We start from the raw sequence: 9,054 nt of genomic DNA on the forward strand, positions 1-9,054 counted from the left end.
GTGCCGGCAGAAGCCCCTAGGGTAGACACAGCTGTGCCGGCAGAAGCTGCACTTTTACTGGCATAGCTTGTTTCATGTGGGGCATTGGAATAAGCAGTACCAATTGAAGTGCAGCTTTGCTGATACAAGCTGCATCCACTCCAGAAGTGCTTAGCTTATACCATAGACAGGTGTCACTCTACCAGTGAAGTGCTCCTAGTCAAGGCACTGCCTCAGCATTTTCATAGCAATTCACCTGGGCTTGCCCATATTCTCAGTTTGGATTCTGTTAGGAAATGCTTCTGAATTTCCCTTATGGTCACACGAGTCCCCCATGACCACTGCATAGGTCCTAATGTGGGGCAGAGCTAGTCCTGAATGCCAGACACCACCAAGCCTCTTGTCACAAGCAAGAGGGCCATTGGTCTCCCCTGGCCTTTCCCGAATTCTTTTCTCCCCCCCAAGAACTCACAATAAAGGCACCCTGCTACCCCTGGTTTCTGCCAACAGCTCTGTCCATGTTCCAGCCAGGCCCACAGGCTCTGCTTCCCAGGAGTGGGAATGCCCCTCTGACCAGAGCTCTGCTGGAGAAGCAGTGAGGCATGGGGGACAGAGTATCTTCTCTGTGCAGGGTGTCACTGAAGTATCAAAGACAGGGCAAACCCCAGAGCCGGGAGGCCAGGCCAGATGTACAGGGGAGAACAGGCTTAACAATGGTTCTCCTACCCCAACGCTGCCCTCCCCAGGCTCACGCTTGCTGTGCACCCTCCTGCCCACGTCACAGCCCCTCAAAATTCTCCCCTCTCCCATCCCTCGCACAGAGGAGCCAGTTAGGATACCTAACTTTCTAATCACAGAAAACTGAACACCCTTGTCCGCCCCCTGCCCCAAGGCCCCACCTCTGCCCTATCCCTTCTCCGAGGCCTCACCCCCACTCACTCCAACCCCCCTCCCTCCGTCACTCGCTCTCCCACCCTCACTCACTCATTTTCATCGGACTGGGGATGGGATGTGAGAGGGGTTGTGGGCTCTCGGGTGGGGCCGGGGACAAGGGACTTGGGGTGCAGGAGGGGGCTCCAGGCTGGAAACAAGGGGTTTGGAGTGTGGGAGAAGGCTCTGGCGTGAGGCAGTGGGTTGAGGTGCGGTAGGGCGTGAGGGCTCCGGCTGGGGGTGCAGGCTCTGGGGAGGGGACAGGGATGATCGGTTTGAGATGCAGGAGGGGGCTCTGGGCTTGGGGGTGGGGCCGAGGGATTTGGAGTTTGGGAGGGGGCTCCAGGCTGAGACAGGGGGCTGGGGTATGGAAAGAGATATGGGCTCTGGGCTGGGAGTGCAGGCTCCAGGTGGGGCCAGAAATGAGGGGTTCAGGGCACAGGAGGGGGCTCTGGGCTGGGGGTTGGGGCCGAGGGTTGAGGGTGGGGATGGAATTTGGGAGGGGGCTCTGGGCTGGGACAGAGGGTTGGGTTGTGGGAAGGGGTATGGGCTCAGGGCTGGGGTACTGGCTCTGGGGTGGGGCCAGAAATGAGGGGTTCAGAGTGAGGGGGGGCTCCAGGCTTGGGTGAGGGAGGGTGTTGGGGCGCAGGCTCCGGGTGGTGCTTACCTCAGGTGGCTCCCAGAAGTGACTGGCATGTCCCTCTGGGAGCTGCGCAGAGCCGAGCAGGGAGCCTGCCAGCCCCGCTGCACCGGCAGTGCTGCCAACCAGACTTTTAATGGCCTGATCAGTGGTGCTGACCAGAGCTGCCAGGGTCCCTTTTTGACCGGGCGTTCCGGTTAAAAACCAGACACCTGGCAACCCTAGAGCCAGTTCTGCTGCCAGGGGATCCTGCACAGCCCCGGAAGTGGGGCTGGATTTGCCCCATGAGGCCCTCTGGCCACCACCACTGCCGCCAGCACATGGAACGCCCAGCATGTGGGCTTCTCCCTCCCTGTCATCAGCGAGTGCTTGCGTTTAGAGGCAGGTGACTCAGGGGCTGACATGAGGAAGAAGCCCCATCCCAGGCTTTATGTTCTGTCTGAAGCGAGGCAATTTCTCAGCACCTGATCATCCCCAAAAGGTGGTTCTGCTTTGCAGAGTCATAAGAGCAAAAGTGCTTCTGGTCACCCCATGGATTTTTGGAAGGAAACCAAAGGGCATCTTCCACCAGTTCACTTTCAAATGGGAATATTCACCACCAGGAAACTGTTCTATTTGCACTTAAAATTAATGAGGTAAGAACCCAGGTAAAAGCATCCTGAGGTAATGGTGCATATGAACAGCCTGTGCATTATTAATCGCACTCTTTATTTCACTCTTCTAGAAAAAAATCTATTTGCTGCATTGACCTTTCCTGGGAATAATCAGGCATCAGCGCTGCACAGGCCTTCCTGGCTCTAGAGGGGTTTGATCACTTTCCATTCTGGTGTCAGAGCACCATTGGGAGAGTGACCAACCACCCCAGAAATCACCACTCTGGTATCCCCGAAAGCAGCACCTCCCCATAGCCATGGTTATCAGCACTGGGGAGAGCATACAGCAGGGTCTTGCTTTTCTTGTGTTTCAGCCACCAAACTGCTTTATATTTAGCAAATTAAAGAGGTCAGTGACAACAGCCCGTAAAACGGACCTCCTCCAATAGTAACACTGCTTTTCTCATGAGCTTTTAAATGTCCTTAAACACAAATCTATCAGTCTCCAGATCAGTCCCAGCTCCTCCTCCTCCTCCAGAAGCCACGGTGCCCAAGAAGGGAACGGATGGCCATAGCGGAGGAATGTGAGCACATGTCCATGAACACATCTGACCTCAGAATCCCAGCTGAGGAGCAGGACGGCAATCTGCATGACTCACCTGCACCTCCCCAATCAGTGGGTTTGCGGACTTACCTTCTGTCTTCCAGTTCAGTGTCTCTTCTGCCTCTTTCAGCCTGGAGTCAATATCCTGCAGTTGCCTCTGTACCAGAGGGTATTCCACCTCGAGGACTGTCCTCAGGATCTTATTGTACGCATTTACCATCAGCTCCAAGTTAGCCACCAGCTGCCGGTACGACTCCTTGGAGGAGTAGATTTCTGCTGCTGTCTTGGGGATGCTCTCCACCTGGTTTGCCTCCAGATAACTCACTTCCCTGAGCACTGAAATCAGCTAGAAAACAACCAGTGAAGATAGACTCATTGTGATGGGGTGGCCACCCCTACACAGGGCCTGAAGGGGTTAAGGTGGCCAGGTGGGCCAATTAACTGCCCAGGCTGCACTTGGAGGAGGAGCCAGGGAGCAGGGATTGATTAAATGAGGCTCAGCTAGACAGAAAGCGGAGGGACCTATATAAAGCCCAGGAGCTGAGGGCAGCAGGAGGCTGCAGAGTAGTCTGGAGTCACTCACTGGGAGAAGGGAGATGTATTTGGAGCAATAGAGGCAAGTAGCCTACAGTTCTCCTGGGAGGAGGCAGTTGTGTGACTGGCAAACTCAGAGAAGGGGAAAGAGCCAGAAGTTATGGCAAGGCTCAGGGAAAAGCCAGTAAGGGCCAGGATAGAACAGACTTTTGCTGCTGACTAGAGAGCCCCTGAGCTGGAACCTGGAGTAGAGGGCGGGCCCTGGTTCCCCTGCCAGCCACTGGGGAAGTGGTGCAGACCAGACAGTGGAGAGCGGACTGCCTGGGACAGTTTGCCCAGGACGACTTTGATACCCCAGAAGGGGAGGACCATAGTGACCTGGCCAGTGGACTGAGTAACGAAGAAGAAGTTGCAGCTCCTGGAGCGAAAGGGGCCACAGGGCGAGACAGGACAGGTGAATAGACTGCCAGAGGGGGTGCAGCACCTGGAAAAAATTAATCCCCCGAGCAGCCAGGAGGAGGTACCCTAGTGGTGAGTGGACTCCATGGATTCATTGTTTCTTCTGATGACACCTACAGAACTGCAGTCCGGGGACTCACCTTCTCTCTGTTAGCTGCCACTTTTCTAATTCTGAACATTTTATAGTTTTCAAAAGCAATAATTTTGAGGTGGCTTTTTACTTATAGGGGAGCTCTTATCTGACAAGTGACTCACAAGGCACCATGCTGAATGTCTCCCACGAATCTCTATACCAATGTGCTTCGAGAACAAGTAGAAAGATGTTTTTTCTAGCTGCCATCCCAGCAAATTCCTTGCAGCCCCTGAAAGCTGTGCTGGGCTTTTTCCTTCTCAAACATCAAGCCGGTGACATCTGTGCAACCTTCTCACCTTCAGAGAATTTGTACAGGTGTAACTCACTGGAACTTAGCAAACAATTTTCTTGATGATGCACAAAAAGGAATGGACTCGCGCTCCCCCCTTTGGGCTCTGTGGGCTCTGTGATGCTAATGGGAATATCAGAAAACCAATGATAAAAACTGAGTTTTTTTACCAGCAGATACAACTGTGAATGTACGGAGGGAGCAGAACCAAAAATCTCTGCTTAGCCACATGGCCAGATTCAACAAAAACTCAGCCCTCCCTGTAAACAAAATCCTCTTTCCCCTACCCCCAACTAAAAATACATCAAAGCCAGAGCCCCTTTTTGTGCTTCATGGACCCTGCCTGGATTTTCTGTTGAATCCATCCCCAAGGATATATCCTGTTTTGTACCACTGAAGAAACAGGTCACCCTAACATAGGGACAGTGAGTTCTTACAGTATGAAGCATGCAGGCTCCAAAACAGCTGAATTAGGATTTGTGTGTGAGGTACACAGGAATTTCCACTGGAAGGTTTCACTCTGAATGTGATATTTAACAGGAGACATGGCCCAGGAGGAGGAGAGTAAATCCAAGTTGTCTGTCAAGGAATATGCTGCATGGTGCTGGGAATGCACTTTTAGCAGAGCGGGTCCAACACATTTTCTTGAACTGTCTTGAGCCCAGGGTAGCCCCAGTGAAATACAGTCATGTGACAGGGTGCAATGTGCATATCAAGGAAGAGTCTTGCAGTGAGATTAATTAACTTCATATTTTACCTGTGGATCAAAATTGACTGCGATCAGCTTGGTCTCTGGATCTCGTCTGATAACTGGCTGGGTGAGGTTGTACTGTGATTTTTCGGACACTGTCTGGGACCAATCCTTATAGAGCTTCTCCTGATACCTGACAGAGACAACATTCATCAGGCATCTGCCAGCCAGCCAAAGAGGCAGGTCTGAATGAACGATAAATCTACTTCACAACTCAGAAATATGAATGCATTTTAAGAACAAAATATCCCACAGCATCTCCACAAAGACCAAACCCGCAAATACATGCACGAGGAAACTGGGGAAAATGCAAATCAGAAAGTCAAAGATTTCAGGTAAGATTTTCAAAAGCACCTGAGTGATTTAGGAGACTAAGTCTCATTTTCAAAAGTGCCTCAGCACCAGATTTTCAAAGCTGCAGTCGGTGCCTGGTGGGATTTTCAAAAATGCCTAAGGATGTTGGGTGTTTAACTACAATCGATGTCACTATTGACAATCCCACTAGGTGCCTATCTGCAACTTTAGGCACCTAATACCTGTGCAAATCTGGCTCTGGGGCACTTAGGAGCCTATGGGTATGTCTACACTTTGAGCTGGGGGTATAATTCCCAGCTCAAGTAGACTTACATGCACTAGTTCTGAATGAGCAAAAACAGCAGAGTAGCCACGACGATGTGAATGGTGGGATGAGCTAGCCTCCCTGAGTACAATCCCATCAGAAGCGCTAGGTAGGCATGCACATGGCTAGCCCCTCCCACCTAGGATGACCAGATGTCCCGATTTTATAGGGACAGTCCCAATTTTGGGGTCTTTTTCTTATATAGGCTCCTATTACCCCCCACCCCCTGTGCCGATTTTTCACATTTGCTGTCTGGTCACCCTACTCCCACCACTCGCGCAGCCATGGCTACACTCCTATTTTAGCATGTGCCGGTATGTCTCCTTGAGCTGGGAATCACATCCCCAGCTCAAAGTGTAGCCATACTCTACGTTTCTTTGAAACCAATGGGACTTAGGCTCCTAAACATTTAAGTTGCTTTTGAAATAGGGACTTGGGATCCTGGACTGTTTTGAGAGTTCTATCCCACATCATGACAGCTGGCATCGTTGAACCATTATTTGAACATTTCTAGCACCTCAGCAATTAGGAGTAGGACACTGAAATCTGGCAGGCAGGTAGTCCTGAAGCCAGACAGCTGCTTTTCACGGTCCCCATGAAACTCTATCTAGATTATGCCAAATTATATGCCATACAGTCTCATCATTTGTGTATGTGCAGTTTGCACACCTACTGAAAGTTTATAGAAGCACTTCAGCTTCTGCTAGGCTGTACTGCACATGCTCTCTGGCCCCAAGGAGACTCCTGCAGCATTCCCAAGACATCAAAGGGAGGCTGTAATTCTAAAGTTTCTTCCTCCTCCTTTCACCACCAAACCAAGGTTTGGCCTAGAAGCTTGGAGCATGGTGGGTGGCACCTTGATGGAATGAGCGTTCCACCAGTGAGAACTTCTTAATTTGGCCAAGGCTGGAGTCTCAGTTAATTGCATTGCCAATTAACACATTTTTAAATGGTGAAATTTCACCCCAGTAACAAACAGCAAATCTTCATATACTTGCCCCACATGAAAAGTCACAATTTTTGCAGAAAAATAGCAGTTTTTTACCCATAATAGTTAAAATTAATTTGTGTGGGAATCACTCCACAACTGGGGCAAAACCACAAGGTATTTTGAGTTTTGGGAAGCTGGTAAGAGGATGTTTTTCCACATGGCTGAATTTCTAATCCTCAGTTATCTGGGAAGTTGCTATGCCTGTCCCATCTGTCTGGAAGGTAAACATGGCAGGTGTGCACACCTGGTTTTATTTGCACAATCCCAGGACTTGGGAATCTGTCACTAGCTAGACAATAATGCGTGAAGGACTGGGCCAGGCTAATGAGACATTGTGTGTGTTCAGTGTCTAAGGGCTGATCTACACTGGGGGGGGGGGGGGAAATTGATCTAAGATACGCAACTTCAGCTATGTGAATAGCGTAGCTGAAGTCGAAGTATCTTAGATCGATTTACCTGGGGTCCAACGGCGCGGGATCGACGGCCGTGGCTCCCCTGTCGACTCCGCTACCGCCGCTCGCTCCGGTGGAGTTCCGGAATCGACGGGGAGCACGTTCGGGGATCGATATATCGCGTCTTAACGATAAATCGATCGCTACCCGCTGGTATGGCGGGTAGTCTGGACGTACCCTAAGAGGAGAACGTAATGTCTGCTACCTGTACACTGGAGTGGACTCAACAGTGCTACCATGGCAGAGCTGTGATGGGAAACATTGTCAAGAGATCCACACTCACTGCATCCGTTCTGAAGGGTCTTATTGGGATTCTTCACTACATTGATTTCATGTTGTAATTAAAACATCTACCTTTTTCATCATCCATTTAGGAGCCAGCTCTTCTAATAAGTCTGTATCAGGAGAGATCCTCCAAGGAGGCTAGCCCTGTATTTCCCATTAGCTGATTAACATCAGAAAGCGATTCTGTGATACACACGTGCCAAGTGAAAACCTCCGGAAAACAAGCCAATGCAGAGCAAAACAATACAATGCTTCTAATCACAGAAAAACAAAACCAAAGGCATCAGATTTAGAGATTATATGTGCTTAATGCAAGCTATAAAGTAAGACATTGGCTGGAAGCTAGGGCTCTGCTCCAACGCCCACTGGAGTCAACAGGAGCCTTTGGATACCCCTGTGATGTGCAGCTGCATCAACCCCTTATATAAGATCGGGCTAAGTGAACAGACTTACCTTTCTAGTAGCTGTACCATGTCTTTGTACTTCTGTATCATTCTTTTTCCTTCAGGGGACTCCAGGCAGCTATCAGTGGAACAGAGGCAGTGTTACACAATGGATGGAAACTGTAGATTACCTCCTTGTTTCAAAACACATTTTTTAAGAGCATTTCATGCCATGGGCAGGTGCCATTTTACCAATCCTAGAGTTTTAGATTCTATACCTGTGCCTTCAGTTAAGATTAAATCTGAATGTATTTGCACTCTTCAGGGCAGGGACTGTCTTTGTTCTGCATAACGGGGCCCTGGTCTATGACAGGGGTCTCTAGGTGCTACAGTAATACAAATAATAATCACAGAAGATTTATCTGCCTTCTCTTAAATGTTTTTATACAGCTAACAGCTCAGGTTTAAGTGCAAGACCCGTGCCAATCTTAATGTAAGGTTCATCACTTTTTTTTTTGTTTGCTACTTTCTTTGTTTTTTAAAAATACCCCACGTGGCCAATATGACACTTGGGAGTTCCCTGTGGCTCCCAGCACTGCAATTCTGCAATTCCCCCATTTCTCCGATTCTCCCCTTGGCCTCTACCTAGCCTTAGTGCAGCACTATTGAGCTCAGCAATTACCCTACCTCGCCGCAGATGCCAGTGCCTCATGGAGCTCATGAGTGCCACAGCTCCTTGGCTCTCCTGGCCTCCCTTTGCCCAGCAGAGCTGGACGGGTTGCAGGCTCTTCATGTCCCCAGCTTGGATTGCCCTGTGCAGTGTAGGACAGAGCTGCAGCATTCCCATTTTTTCATCTGCACTTTTGGTGGCTATGGGTTTTGCAGAGCACCCCCACAGCTGTTCTCTCTTTGTGATGCCTGGATCACTGTACCAACCAATGGCAGGTTTGGTACATAAGTCTTTACAGTTGGGACTTTTTAATTCACCTTTGTCCATGTTTTAGTCTTATTTAAATCCATGTAGAGTTTGAAAATCAAGATATTTTGTTAAACTAGAGAGAACCAAAAAAGTAAAATACTGAGTAAAATGTCCCAAGTGTCAGATTGAAGCATTGATGGCTTGCAAATGGCCTTCAGACTTTAAAAAAAACATTGATTGTACCCTGGATGTAAACCCCAACCTCAACTCCTCAGCAGTCAGGAGAGGGGAGAAAACAGAGCTCAGGAGCAGCTGCTTGGGTCCTGACTCTCCCTTTTGGACTGGGGGGGGAGCAGGTGGGGGGCTGGGCAAAGCTGAGACTGAGAGGACTGCGTAGGGGGCTCTCAGGAATGCATGTAATTGAGGAGAGCAGGTTGACCTGTGATAGAGCCCCTGTTCCAAGCTGTCAGGACTGTGGCCGCTAGAGCACTGT

At 49.8% G+C, this 9,054-nt stretch overlaps 1 protein-coding gene across 1 annotated transcript in view; it reads right to left on the reverse strand.

The window, feature by feature from the left end:
- The window catches only part of DNAH9 (dynein axonemal heavy chain 9), a 374,844-nt gene that overhangs the window by 324,787 nt on the left and 41,003 nt on the right, over nt 1-9,054 (reverse strand). The window contains exons 11-13 of the mRNA XM_026654587.1: nt 7,713-7,781; nt 4,919-5,045; nt 2,837-3,092 (exon numbers count right to left, since the gene is read on the reverse strand). Coding sequence (XP_026510372.1) covers nt 2,837-3,092; nt 4,919-5,045; nt 7,713-7,781 — 452 coding nt within the window. The remainder of the gene's footprint in view (nt 1-2,836; nt 3,093-4,918; nt 5,046-7,712; nt 7,782-9,054) is intronic.

Source organism: Terrapene carolina, unplaced genomic scaffold (genome assembly GCF_002925995.2).
Source record: "Terrapene carolina triunguis isolate 2854851 unplaced genomic scaffold, T_m_triunguis-2.0 Scaffold192, whole genome shotgun sequence".
Taxonomy (NCBI): domain Eukaryota; kingdom Metazoa; phylum Chordata; order Testudines; family Emydidae; genus Terrapene; species Terrapene triunguis.